Genomic DNA, 15258 nt, shown 5'->3' on the forward strand with positions numbered 1-15258 from the left:
CTATCATAAGCAACAGGCACTAGTGGAACCACTTTCCTTTTTTCTATATAAAAAAGTGTGTTTTTTTGGGGGGGGGGTCATATTAGTAAGTATGCTGGGAGGTTCCATATGCAAGTTCCATGTGCAAAAGGCAGTTCAGATATGTAACCTCCATTACAGATGAAACTATTATTTTTCACCAATTCGGTGTCACGAAACTACACAAAGGGAAGTGTGACTGTGGCATGGACCATTGTTTTTGCTTGTTGTCATGGCCAGCAACAAGGGGGAGGGTCACAGTAAGCATTTTAAAATGACAGTATTCTATAATGAGTATTTAGTTATATGTGCACGTATTTTCATGAGATAGAAATACAATAATATCTGTATAGAGATGCTATAGGACAGCTATGTTTAATTTTCCCATTTTTGTTTCATTTCAGTACTTCCAAGTGTGGCTATTATTGTCATAGTCGTCTGTGTCAGTATCTTAGTCTTCATAGTAGCTTTGGGAGTATATAGAATTCGAGCAGCTTACAAGCACAGCTCAAAGGAGAGTGAAAACAGTAAAGAAAATGAAATGGACTGGGATGATTCAGCTCTGACCATCACTGTCAATCCTATGGAGGTAAGTAGCAATGCAATGATGCCAGATGTTGGGAACCTTTGGGCCTCCAGATGTTGAGAAACCACAACTCTCATCAGGCCCAGCAAGTGTGGCCAGTTGTCAGGAATGATAGGAGCTGTTGTTCAACAATATGTGGAAGGCCAAAGGTTCCACACAACTAGTCTATACCACCTATTTATGATGACCCATACACAAATGGTATGAAAGAGGTGCCTGTACACAAGTATGGGCACACCACACAGTCTGAAACTGCACAAGCACAGTTTCAGATAGCATAGATTGTCTGTGCAGCTGTACACACCTAGGCACTCATTTTAGACTTCCTGCCATACAAGTATAGAGGTCAAGAGACCAGAGCAGTGGATATGTCAATGTTCTACTCAGTGGTGAGGAACTTTTGAAAAAGGCTTGTGAGTTCTTTGAAAACCCTAAAATCAAGACAACAAAATGATCTGGACTCCTTGGCAGGTTTTGAATAAACATCCACAAATTTATTAGTTGAACACATGATAGAGAAGACAAGGATATGTACAATTTTATAACATGCAGAGAACAATATGTGCAAAGAAATTAGAGAGGGGAGCTGAGGGAAGTCCTTAATGGGGGGAAATAATGTAATTGATTATTTGGACTGATAATTTGCTACATTGAAAACAAAAAAATAATGGAATTCTATATGACGAAGGGTTCTCTCCAGTCTGCTACTCAGCTTTAGGATTAATTCTCTCCAGTTGCAGAGGAGGTGCAAGCATGCCTAAGAACTGCTTCCAATGGCAAACTCGGCCCTCCAGATGTTTTGGGACTACAACTCCCATCATCGCTAGCTAACAGGACCAGTGGTCAGGGATGATGGGAACTGGAGTCTCAAAACAGCTGAAGGACCGAGTTTGCCTATGCCTGCAATATTATTTTCAGCAGTATAGCTGCCTCAGTGTGCCCCTTCCGGTTTTAGTGGTATGAAAGATGCAGCAATTCAGCTTAATAATACTGGAGTCACATCGTCATATGGGATGAACCTATTCTGCAGCTCCATCCTAACACCAGCAAAATGTTAGAACTGGAGCCACAGCATGGGCTTCTTCCACATGATCCTGGCAATCTAATAGTAGTGATCATGGGAGGGAATAAACCATGGCAACTGTTACACTACTGAAGATTAAGAAACTGAAGAGGACGATGGTTTGGTCTAAAATTGTATTGACTTTTGTCAATATGCAGCTCTTTTTTCATTCGCATTACTGAAAGGAACCTTGTTTGATCATCCTGGAGAAGCATATAACACTCACAGAACTCATTTTTTTCAGACTTCAATCAAGACCTTTATATTGGGGGTGGGAAGGACATTAATTATTTGGAGCTCTCTGTCAGTCAGCCACTGGTGGATATTATTCAGGAGAATTGCTTTCTATAAATAATTATTTTAGGCTGAGTTTGCTATTTTAGAGAAGACTTCAGGTCATATGTGATTGACTGACACCTCAATTACCTTTGTTTTCTAGCTCTATCCTTTAGCTTGCCCCCTCTTGCAATGAACATCAGTTTCACTTATCACATCATAGATAAGTCCCCCATGCAGTCCAGCGCAGCCCCATTAGGGTAAATAGCAGCTGTCAGATTATGGTTGTGTATTGAAGCATCTGAAGGCAGAATCCCAGCTTCTTAGTACTTCATCTCACTTTTAAAATCAGTAAACTTCTTCCCCCATTACCTTTTTAGCCTTTAGTAGTACAACTAATTTCTTAATAACAGCTCTTCCCTGTGTTCCTGCACAATACAGAAATATGAAGAACCTCGTCATATACAAGAAGAAAGCGAAGAAGAGGAAGAGGAAGAGGAAGATACAACCAGTGCTGAATCAGATGAAAGTGAAGAGGAAGAAGAGGAGGAAGAGGAAGAGGAAGAAGCAGCTATTGGAAATAAAGGAGACAAACAAAATGCAACCAGGCAAGATCAGCTGGAGTGGGATGATTCAACACTACCCTACTAGAAACCCTTAGTTTTATTGCTCCTTTTGTATACACCAATACTGTGTATTTCTGAGTCAATCCTACTGCGTCAACCCCATCTTGGATCTATGAGTTAATTGGCAGGATTTAACTCTATTGACTTCAGATGATAGAACTGCATTGCCTGAATTTGATGTAGTTGTATCAAACTGCTCCAGATAGTTATTCCTTTCCTAGTGTATGGGTAATGGCACCTGGTAAAAGCACAGGGTACAACCGTTTATGTCTCACCTGTGATAACACCAACCTGACGCCATATGTTCCTTACCACCTCCCTTTCCAGGAAACTCCAATATCGTCTAATAAGATAAATAAGAATATGCAAAAGTCCTGTTTGCCAGTCCATAAAGGATACAGTTCAGCTTTTCTTTTTCTATTTAAGTGAATTCAAGTCCAAGTTGATATATACCCCCTTTCTGGGTTTGGTTCGACTTTGGTTAAGAATCCTATGTTCAGAAGGAAAAATGTAGGTGCTACTCATTAGGGCAACATTAATTTGCTCTCATTTCCACTGTTCTGTTTTAATTAATTGCCTTCTGCAAGAGGGATTCAGAGTACTTTAAATTGGGTGTATTGGTGTGGGTGTGACATACACCCAAACACACACAGGAATATTTCACTGCTAATGTTCAAACTCGGCAGGGGGAAATCCTAATCCAATCTTTGCATGTGATGACTTTTCCCTCTATCACACAGATGAACCAATGTTATATCATGCAAAAAATAGGTTTGACTGGAGTGTCACTTGGGTTAAGACCTTTGCTTCTGATTTACACAGAAAATCTATTCTCTGCACTGTAAATCATTACTTTGTTGACATACCTTATGGCAGCATTATACAATAGCTTGGCTTGGCTGAGATTTAGACAAGTGCTGTGTGTATGGATCTAAACATATGTAGCCTAGGGGAATTTTCCCTAGCACATATTAGAAAGACAGACCCTGATTTTATTTCTGCAGCTAGAACTGGTATGTTCTGTTTTCTACCATAATATATTGGGCACCAAGCAAACAAGGCTACCGCTGAAAGGTCTCTCATCTGAACCCCAGACTGGTTTCATTTTTGTTGTTGAAGGATAGGAATGTTTGGAAAGTGCAAGATAATGAAACACAGAACTTTAAAGCAAAAACAACTAGTAGAGTTTTGGAGGAAATGCAATTTATAATATAGGGTAGTTTTGGTTCCCTCTCCTCAACCACTGTATTCTAAATTTTGAAAAGGCATTGGCATGTCTGTGTGGTTTGTTGTATAATTCCCCCATTAATTTTCTCTGTCTTCGCAGCTACATGATTGTGGAACACTGCATTACTTGGTGCTGTGCATATTTTAGACATATAGAAGCCAATGCATTTTGATGCAGAAGCAAAGAACGTTGTCTTTTAGTTTCCAATTTCTAATTTTATATTCCCCCCCTAAAGGTTTTTGTGTTTGCTTTTGATTTTTTATCTTAACCTGAGTTTTGGAGGAATGCCATCTCATCACCCTGTGACAAGAAAGCATCAACATGTTAACAGAGGTTAGAGCAGTCTGTGGGGTTTGGTGGAGAAAAGCTTCTGCTGCTATTTTATTTTCTCCAGGAATAAGTTCTGAGCAAAGGGAGTGCAGGAAGCTGCCTCCGATTAGGTCAGACTATTTGTACATCTGTCTTCGAGTATGTCTAATCTGACTGGCAATGGCTCTCCGGGGTTTCAGACAGAAACCGTCACTTGCTAGCAAATCCGTTTTAACTGGAGGTGCCTGGGATTGAAGCTGGGACATGCTGCATGCAAATCAGATGCTTAACCACTGAGCTGTAATATAGGAAGGAAGGAAGTTCTTTCCTGCTACCTAGCTGCCAGAGTTTAAGACTACAGACATTCTAAGGTTCATGGATAGGAGTGCCATTTTGAAGCTAGGATGGGCTAAAGGGAATCTATCTGGGCAGCTGCATTGTCTCATTTGAGCACTATGAGGTTAAATATTAACCAGGCATGAGCCCATAGGTCTTTCATACTTATGGATGAGGTCTGAAACATTTTAAAGCAGAAGCAGGGAAATGAGAGAGAAAGGTAGTGTGGGTATAGGGTTTGCCTTCTTAGTTAACCCATGGACAAGTCCTCAATTAAATAATTTCTGTATTAGAATGTATCCATATTTCTTTGTCAAAGTAAGCTGGGAGGGGGGAACCAATATTTAAATTTGTTTTGTTTTAGCAGCCTACATGAAATGTTCTGACAATAAATTAACACTTCCCAAATATAAATTGAATTTTTAAATTTAAGTTACTACTAAAAAAAAAAAAGTTTCCTTCTGATTACCAAACCAGCATAAGAATTGCCATACAATTAACTTTGAGAACTGCAGCAAATTTTATCATCCCCATGTGGATTCATAGAGGTCCAGAGAAGGCAATGACACACTTGTGTGTCAAAATTCTGATGATACTCAGAAGTGCTCAACCATTCAGATGCACCCAAAGGAAGCAATCTTGTACACAAGACGCTGGTGTTAAGCAAGCCTGTGTAAGTCAAGATGGTGTAAAGTTACACCCAGTCCAAACTCTGTTAGCAGTGGAGCTACTTCTGAATGATGAGGCTTAGGCTTGGCAGAGGGGAAGCAAGCCTTTAAAAGAGTGTTCTTTGCCAGGTAACATGACTGAGCTGAATGGACTTAGGATCCAGCCTAAGTCCTCCCACTCTGGTTCCACCCCCAGAACACCTGTTTTCTTATGCTGGTTTAAGGTTTGCCAGGCTAGCTGAAATGGGGGAGATACACCAGTATATATCTGGCAGAGCTGAGGTTGGGGGTTTAAGCCTGACTAGCTCAGCTGGAGATCCACTTACCTAACCCGTCCATCCCAGTAGATCTTGCGATAGAATTGCTCTCTTAATCCGTAGTTGACTGGAAAAGGAAGGAAAAGTTCAGCTTCACGAATAGGCCATTCATTGTTATTTTTTACATTCAGAAGTTTGTAATCAATTAGACTCTGTAGGCTAACAAGTGTCGAGTTGAATTGTTAAATCTGTTAACATTGGTTGTGCTTCTTACATTAAAAAGGGAAAGAAAGAATGATGTATTTCTCAAGAGGACCACATGGGAGAATGTTTTAATGAATATGTTGAACGAAAATGCTAAGGTACCTGATGAAAGTTTAACATGCAAGACTTGTATTAAAGCTGCACAGACAAGTCCATTGTAATCTACTTGCACTGGGCATTCAAACAAATACCAATAATCTGTAATTAGTTATTAAAAATAAATCTGTTCAGATTATGCTGGTTCATTATGGAAGGCAAAGTTGCTTTATTTTAAAAATTGTAAATATTTCCAGATTCTGATTTCAAAGCCAATACTCCCTTCACAGTAGCTTTACACAATTGTTCTGTACTCTGCATATGAGTGCTATTTTGCTCATGTTCTGCTTGTGGACAACTGAGAGAACAGAAAGTAGGGCTAGTTAGGCCTTTGGCCTGATCCAGCAGCCGGATCCTGCTAGGCTCTTACGTTTAAATGCATTCTATATTATCATCCACATACTTTGATGGTACATCCATGTAAATCAGGATGGAGAATGTTTGGCTGTCCAGATGTTGCTGGACTGCAAACCTCTGATCATTGACTATGCTGGATGAGGATGCTGGAAGCTGGAGTCTAACAACATCTCAGTTCCTTAAACCTGAGTTAAATGCTCTACCAGTTCTGCTTCATATAGTGAGAAACTCTTATTTTCATCTAGAATTCTACAGTAATGGTGAAAACAGGAAGAATTGTGCTAAATTTTCCCTCCCCTGGTTCTCAGCAGTATTTCTGACAGTCACTGATTTATATTTCCTTTTGTTCATTTCTGTTTCCTTGTTTACAAGGTGATATCTTGATTCTTAGCTTAAAACTATCAATTACTTAGGGATCAAAAACAAAGAAAGGATTTCAGGCATCTGCACCTTCTCAGAAATATGCAGCCTTTCTATTTAATGAAAACACTTCAGTTGACCAGAGCTACTCCAGTTCTTTCTGCGATATCTATCTTAATCTGTACTGAGATTGCCTGTGCTACATAGGAGTATCTGTAGTCTTTCAGAGTGAGATATACATTTACACTTTTCTGTGCTATAAGACCAATATCGTTTGCTGCATCAAAGTCCCAAGTCTTGGGATGCTTTGGATATATGGTTGCTGTGTCCACAGAGCTGATTTTCTTCCCTGTGCTTGAGGGGGTTATGCTTGGCTTGATCATGTTTATGTGTGGAGTGGTTTATAATCCTTGGGTGCATTAGCAAAAATGTTCCATTTGTAAATGCACAGATATGTAGTAGAAGGTACTAGACACACCAAATGAGTGCCATTGTCCATCTTACATCTGTTAGAAGACTCGCCAACCAATAAATGCAAGCAACATGATGTGGAGGAAGAATAACAAACTCAAGTTTGTCTTTTCAGGTACAAAACTTGCAGCATTTAGGAACAAGAGGGCTGTCAGAAGGCTGAAAGAACAAGAGGGCTTGCAGCAGGAGGGCTAATGGCAAGGTGTATTTGGAGCAAATCTGTGTGGAAAATAAGTTTATCTGGGAAGCCACTAAGCCAAGTGCAGACTTTGAGGGTTATGGCCTTTGCCAACATTTTGTTCAAATTAAGGGCAGCATTAAGAAATGCAGGCACATAGCTTCATGTTTACTGATATCTAGATGCTCAACAACTAAGGTCCAAGGCCTTCAGGGACAGCAGTTTCTGAGGAACCCAGTTGTGTTAGGATACAATGGGAATTTTGTGGTGCCTAGATAATTAAAGGCACTTGAGATATCATTGGTATGAACATGGATCCTAAGGTCTGAGTTACAAGGCGTGTCTGTGAATTTGAGTGGTCAGATAATAGGTCATGCGTACAAAAAGGGCAAGGTAAGAAAAGGAAAAGAAAAAAATCACTATGTATCATATGATTCAGCAACTAAAATCACTTGTCCTATCTCTTCTTACAGCCTGCAACATTTGCTACATAGCAAAGCTGGCCTGATGGGAGGCTGAGCCATACCTAGGCTTAGTGAGACCATGCAAAAAGGACAAGGACTCAGGGCTCCAACTTGTGATTTGTGAGAAAAGCATATAGCCATGAGTCATGGTTGGACAACACATAAGCCAAGTGTTGGCTTAGCTCCATGCAGCACAACAGTAGGAAAGGCAAGAGAGCAGCAAAGCTCTGCAAGTTTCCCCCTGGAGCCTGAGAATGCTTATTAAGCCAAGTTTTACAAACCAGACCACAGGTTCTGTAATCACCAAGTGATTAGAAAATGGGCACATTTTACAAAGGCCATGTTCTGATAATCCTATCTTGATTTATAAAGCTGAGGTATGAATGAGCCTTCTGCCTGCATAGCATATGCAGGTCCTTTGCTCTTCCCTTCATGGATAAGCAACCAAACCAGGAAGATTCTAATTATAGTTTCCAATTTTGTCTTAATTTACACCCATTCAATCAGCATGAGCTGTCAACCAAGGACATTTGTTTTTAACCATAGAGTCTCATATCATTCAAACTGGGAAACTATGGTTATCTGCTTTGGAAAAAGCCCAGGTAATTAAAACAATGGTTTGAAGTTGATTCAATATCCTGACTGGCTTCATGGCTGGTAACTGAAGTTCCCAATTTTAACTATGGTTAATCATATGGTTCGACTGCTCATGCCATGAAGGGTCTGAGTAGCTGGACAAAACTCTTGTTCCTATCTTGATTTATTAAACTGAGATATGATCATCCAATGCACACCCTCCAGGTAGCGGGTGATTATATTAATTATAAATGTGTGAGAGTTGTGCCTGTTTATTGAAAATAACAATGTAATGCTCATAGTGCAATTTAATTTTCATGTAGCCAATTTTCAGCAGCCTTGTTTGAGGGAAAGGAACCGCGTGTAGTAAATCTTGATGCCTGCCATATGATTAACATCCCAATTTTTGTGATTAATGTTTGCTCTGCCATTGTGAGTTGCTTTCTCTTCCCCTCCAGTGTTCTGTGTGCTGTTTTTCTGCTTCCTTGCTCCGGTACTTCTGTACCAGCAACAGATGGCAAATATCCCTTGGACAGGAATAAAGGTGTCGCAGCCATTTGAAATGTGACACATGAAATGTAACTAGGTATTTTTTTTCCCCCCTGTCAGTAACACAGCAGAAGAAAACCTGCTTGTTTTATGAGCCTGAGGAAACTGGCAGCCAGAACCTCAGAATAATCAGTCTTTTTAAAGTTATCACAGCAACAACAGTGAAATTTCAATGTTGGTAACATATTAATATAAATATTGGACGATCTCCTTTGGGCAAATTATGGCGTATATTTTAAAATTATGCCTCTGGGCTTGTTTGCTTTGTCTTTGCCAGATTATGATGATTATTATTGTTATCTTAGTGAATAGGAGAAGCAGGGCCTTTTTCAGCCAGAACTCAGTTCCATCGCCTCTCAAGTGGGTGCCATTGCCATTATAAGAGAACAAAGGAGGCATTCATGGTGAGTTCCGGCACCTCTTTTTCTAGAAAAATAGCACTCAGGAGAAGAATTACAGATGTTAATCAGTGTAATCCTATATGTGGGTTTACTCAGAAGTATGCCCCAATGAGTTCAATGGGGCTTAATTCCAGGTGAGGGGTATAGGATGGCAGCTGAAAATTAATTAATTGGTATCTTCTTACAGTCTTCCTGTGCTGCAGTCTACTTAAATGCTAGCTCTGACTGACCACATGCAAGTGTTAAATTAAAGAACCTCCAGTGTCTTTTGCCTTCAGTGGTTGTTAGGCAGGATAAGAAAGAACTTGATGGTGCTCCAAGGCTAGGTTAATAAGTTACTGGAGTTGTGTGGTTACCACGTTCCTAAAGAATGCAGTTGTTATATTATTTAGTACTTTTTTGTATTGCGCCTTTCCTCCAAGAAGATCTAGAGAGGATATTAGAAAATGAGCTGAAGGAAAACAATGGCAAACATGAGTTGCCTCTGTGTGTATGTGTGTATTTATAAGGTTCATAATTTTGAGTACATGATTTGGACACTTATCCCCAAGACTTTGGGTGAAATGCTAGTGTCATTGAAGTCTAGGTACAGATCCAGTGGCCCTTGAAAACCTGCCTTTCCCATAATATAATACTGCATTCAGACCATTAGTATAATTGACAGGGGGGGCAGGTAAGCCCCACCCCACATAATCAATCACATGATGCAGTGTACGCACACCATTGGAATGGCAATGCACATCAACTTTGAGGGGGGCAGCCCCTCAAATATTTAATGGGGAGGGGAGTGAAGCGAAGGGACACACATTCATATAACTCAGATTGAAGCACTGCTGTCGGAAACAGTAACCACGACATAGTTCTTCATATTCACCTAACCAAAGAAGTTCAATTTAAAGATAGCTACAGGAAAATTAATAGTGTGATTTTGTGAATGTGTTTCAGAAGATCTGAGATATGTTGTCTTCTGAAAAGAATCCCTAAGGAAATGAACATTTTTCAAGCGTATTTGTGCATCAGCTTTCCTTAAACACAAATCACAGAGTTACTTTATGTAGTTAAAGAATTTTTTCAAGGAGTATGTCAGGAAGCAGATGAATGCATAGGAAATTATCTATCCATTTTGCTATGAATCAGAGATTTGCTGCGCTTCCTTTCTGTGCAAACTGCATCAAAATCCTTCTAAAGTTAGAAAAATATACACATATGGATAATCAGATCTAAACCCAATACTGTTCTTTTGTCCACTTTAATTGGATTTTCTGCAAAGGATATTTAACAAGATGAAATGCATTTCAGAATTACTAAAGAAAATAAAGAGGAACCAGGAGATATTGAAGGCTCTTATTGATCTTGCCAAAAAGGAAAGCATCAGATGTTGCTGTTTCATTTTTATGTTTATCGTTTTCCCTATTTTGTATTAAGGAGTTCTGGGAAACCTTATTAAATGTTAAGTGCTGTTTGGTACTGCCTGGCCACCCAAGTGAGATAATTTTAGTCACAATTCCCTTGAGCAGAGTGAAAAGGCACATAGTTCTGATTTTGTAATATGTCATGTCAGGTATTAGGTAAAGGTAAAGGTACCCCCTGATTGTTAGGTCCAGTCGCAGACGACTCTGGGGTTGTGCGGTCATCTCGCTCTATAGGTCGAGGGAGCCGGCGTTTGTCCGCAGCTTCTGGGTCATGTGGCCAGCATGACTAAGTCGCTTCTGGTGAAACCAGAGCAGTGCACATAAATGCCGTTTACCTTCCCGCCGGAGCGGTACCTATTTATCTACTTGTGCTTTGATGTGCTTTCAAACTGCTAGGTTGGCAGGAGCTGGGACTGAACAACAGGAGCTCCTCCCGTCGCAGGGATTTGAACCACCGACCTTCTGATCGGCAAGCCCTAGGCTCTGTGGTTTAGACCACAGCGTCTCCCGCATCCCCTATGTCAGTTATTACTTGGCTCTTAATGTCTCTTCATGCAGGAAAGTCACAGTTCTTAATGAGTATGCATTTTGCAGTTTGAAATTGTTCTGTTTTTAAAAAATGCCACTTATTCCTAAATATTCCAAAAGCAAGGGTTTTATATTCTTCGTCTCCAACTGTATGCTTTGGCAACACTAGGTGCAGTAAAATGCTTCTTCTTTACAAGTGCTGTGCCAAAAAGTTGCTTCAACCCATTTTTAAAAACATTTGCCACCAGTTGATGAAAGAAGATGCTGCATTCAAAAGCACATTAAACAATTCTTTGAAATTGTTGTAGGTAAAAGGTTTTGTGCTTACCTTGCTTTTAAGGTGGCTAAGGAGTGTTTGCGAGTGTCGTTTCTTTTATTCTACCAATCATCTTTCTGGTGGTCTACAGTGTACAGCCTTCCTGGGTGATTGCCTTTACTGAACTCCTCACGACATTCTCAGCTGGGCTTTTCTGTAAGCACAAAGAAGACAGAGCGACTGCTTACTGTGCAGCAGTCAGGTAAGGTTTTGTGCTTACCTTGCTTTTAAGGTGGCTAAGGAGTGTTTGCGAGTGTCGTTTCTTTTATTCTACCAATCATCTTTCTGGTGGTCTACAGTGTACAGCCTTCCTGGGTGATTGCCTTTACTGAACTCCTCACGACATTCTCAGCTGGGCTTTTCTGTAAGCACAAAGAAGACAGAGCGACTGCTTACTGTGCAGCAGTCAGCTGTTGTTGTTTTTCAAGTGAAGACTTTTCATTTTAAAATAAATCAGTTTGTTTCTTTGTTTTTAAGCAATAGGAAAGGCAAACCCAAATTGGCAAGCACACAATCCCAGGCATGCGAGGAGTGGCAAACCCTTCAGGTTTTCCAGACTTCAATCAGGAAGCCCAGGAAGTCCAGGCAGCTGTGGAGGCTGCAGAGTGCTGGGAAAATGTTTAATAGAATGAAACCTCACATCTGTAAAGTAAGCTTAATCCCAAGTATTGTGAAGAAAAGCCATAGTGTTTTGGGAATGAGTGTATAAAAACAAGAAATTACATTCTTAGACCAAGAAAATGTGGCTGTCTGTTATATAGGATACTTAAGCATGATGGGTGAGGGCATTAAATCCATAGAAATAACAGCTGCCACCCTCTCTTCACTCCTCAAGTCTTGACTGGTGTTATGAAACCTGGATAATAGATTTAAGAAACAGAGACTCATTCCTTCTCCATCCAATCGGATTTCATCAATGCATGCTAGTTCAACTGGGTTTTGGACAAAGATGCCAGCTGTATAATAATTTTTATCCTGAGGCATAAATTTGATGTCTGACAAGTGAGACTTGCAAAATAATGTTACAGTGCAGAGTGCTCCCTATTCAGGATCCCAGCTACTTCACTCAAAACTCCCTATTCTTGTTTTACGTTTTCTCCCTCTCAACTATAGGGCAGCATTTGATGCCCACTAAACAGATCTAGGGATGCGGGAGAAATTCAGTACAATATGAATTGAAGGCAAACTTACCTAATTCATTCTTCCCCAAACAATATGCAAACAAAAACACTGTCATCTTTTGAAAGTAACACTTATTTGAATTTTGCTGTACAATTATCTAGCCAAGTAATCTGCGCAAAAATGCATACACTGGGGTAAAGAGTGCAAAAAAAAAAAAGCATGTTGGTGAAAATAACATACGAACATCCATTATATTTTTTAAATAACATGCAAAGATCCTTTGTAAAAATGTAGCTATTAGGCAAAATTGAGTACAAAAATGGGTACATTAGGAGAAAATTGCAAACTGTTGTGGCAGTGTGGAAAACTGAAAGAAAGACTGGAAAAATGAGAAAGCGAAATTGGCACGTACACCCACCCCTACCCAATCCTCACTGGGCTCTTTTGAGGTATTACCCACCAAAATAAATACTTTTCACCCTAATGGTTTTGTTTTCGGACAGCCTTGGGGTTCTCTCAAGCCTGCTCATACCTTCATTGGATGATGTCCTTTGGTCTACAAAAGGGCACCAGAGAACCAAGATTATTTATTTAAAGTATTGTGAAGCCACTCTTTAGAACTGCATCCTGTCAAAGCAATGCATAAACAAGTAAAATATGATATAGAAAAGTAGCCACAGCAGAACAGATGTCCAGATTAATATAAGAAGCTTTGTTCTGCCACAGCCAATTGTGGGAGCAAATTAAGCCATAGTCTTAAAGTGCTCTTGTAACCCTGCTTGTGGTGTAACACAATAATGTGTGGTGATCAGATTCTTAGGCTCATTGTACAAACATTTTAAGTCACCTTGGCAGAGGCTTCCCCTTATAATTATTTCAAGTGGTAAGTGACAGCTTTTATTAGTATTTTATTTTATTTGAAATATTGGCATGCTGTCTAGACTCCAAGGTGGCTTGCAATCATAACCAAATGAAAAACTTCATAGTATTCTTCAACAATGACATTAAAGAGAAACATAGACACTTGAAAACAATAATGGAAGCATTAGTCTCCTCCCAGCTCAGCTATTAAAAGTGTAGACAAATTAAACAGTTTTAATGTTACAGCATGCAAGTATGTTCCATAAACACCACTAAAGAGCAGGTCTTCCCAACACATTTCACCTACTTATATTTTGAAATGGAAGCTACCAAAGTAGATCCCCTGAAGATCATATATATCAGAGGCAAGAATGTACCAGCACTCTGAATAGTGCCCAGAAATATACAAGAAGCCAGGCTGTTTCTTTTAATAAGGGAAACAGAGTGACAATTTTAAACTGATCTGCCTGCCATAATCTGACATTTCTGAACAATGTTAAAAGGCAGTCTCATGCGTTACTTTAATCTACAGTAAACACTGGTATTTTGGTAGTAACCTTTTGATTTTTGAAGAATCAGCAAGACCCAAGATTAATTGGGCAATGGTGTAAAGAGAAAGTAAGTTTATTGAAAGTTGAGTGGTGTGAAAGCAGGTAGAATAGAAGAGTGTCTGAACAATCAGAGTAACAAAGGTCAAGTTGGAATGTGTGCAGAGGAGGGTGACCAAGATGATAGAGGGTCTGGAAATAAAGCCTTATGAGAAACAGTTGAGGGGTCTAGAGACGTTTAGCGAGGTAAAGAGGAGACTGGGAGGCGATGATAGCCATCTTCCAGTATGTAAAGGGCTGTCCCATGGAAGATGGAACAAGTTTGTTTTCTACTGCTTTAGAGGCTAGGACCCAAACTAATGATTTCAAGTTGCAAGAAAGGAGATTTCGACTAAACATCAGGAAGAACTTTTTGGAAGTAAGAACTGTTCGAGAGTAGAACAGACTCCCATGAGTCAACTTTTCAGCAGAAGTTGGATAGTTCTCTGCCATGAATGCTTTAGTTGAGATTCCTGCATTGCCGGGGGTTGGACTAGATCAGCCTTTCTCAACCTGTGGGTCCCCAGATGTTGTTGAACTACAACTCCCATCACCCCTAGCTAGGGATGATGGGATTTGTAGTCCAACAACATCTGGGGACCCACAGGTTGAGAATCGCTGGACTAGATGACCCTAAGGGTCCCTTCCAACTGCGCAGTTCTATGGTTCTGTATGCAAGTTATTGACTTGGATAATAAACTGCAATGGGAAGTGTTAAATTGATGAAGGTGATGCAGATTAGAATAGACTAATATTATTCCAGAAAATTTATCATCAGCATCAGCATTTGTATCCCTGATCATCTAAAAAGGCCCCCAGAGCAGCTTACATGCACTCCATTAAAACAAGACCCTTCCCACAGACGTACCAGCTAAAAACACTAAACGTACAAGGGGAAAGGGACAGGGAGGGAAGAGGAAAATGATATTTCCATGTTGATTCTTGTCTGTTCTCTGAAATGGTCTATGTGAACTACTTCAAATGGACAAATGTTCAATAGATGTTAATATGGACATAGATAGATATTTTACTATGAGGGATATTTTAACTTCATTCCTTTGGTATAAAATTTCACAGGACTTTTATAAAATCTTCCCAAAGGTTTTAGCATCTGAACCACATGGCTCTTTAATAGGGTCAATTAATCTAGGTTTGCAAGCATTCATTAATTCAAAGTGGAATCAGCTTGAGAAGTGGGAGTATGTTTTTTCCAGGCTGCCTCAAAATGCTTTTGATTCTACTTGACTAGGAATTAGACCATGTTTCTATCTGATCATTTAATTTTGTATCTTGTTTTTGATCTAAATCAAAAACATTCTTTCTCATTATTTATTTATAACATTTGTTGA

General features: G+C 39.7%; 2 protein-coding genes across 2 annotated transcripts in view; both read left to right on the forward strand.

Moving 5' to 3' along the window:
- Positions 1-5876, forward strand: part of CLSTN2 (calsyntenin 2) — a 317847-nt gene extending 311971 nt beyond the window's left edge. Inside the window, exons 16-17 of the mRNA XM_083742081.1 lie at positions 423-607; positions 2385-5876. Of these exons, the coding sequence (XP_083598207.1) occupies positions 423-607; positions 2385-2594 (395 nt within the window). The 3' untranslated portion in view covers positions 2595-5876. The remainder of the gene's footprint in view (positions 1-422; positions 608-2384) is intronic.
- Positions 1-15258, forward strand: part of LOC310844489 (uncharacterized protein) — a gene marked incomplete at its 5' end in the record, with an annotated part of 301437 nt that overhangs the window by 75592 nt on the left and 210587 nt on the right. The gene's annotated exons all lie outside the window — the stretch shown is intronic.

This window comes from Podarcis gaigeae (genome assembly GCF_964106915.1).
Source record: "Podarcis gaigeae genome assembly, chromosome: 5".
In the NCBI taxonomy this organism is placed as follows: domain Eukaryota; kingdom Metazoa; phylum Chordata; class Lepidosauria; order Squamata; family Lacertidae; genus Podarcis; species Podarcis gaigeae.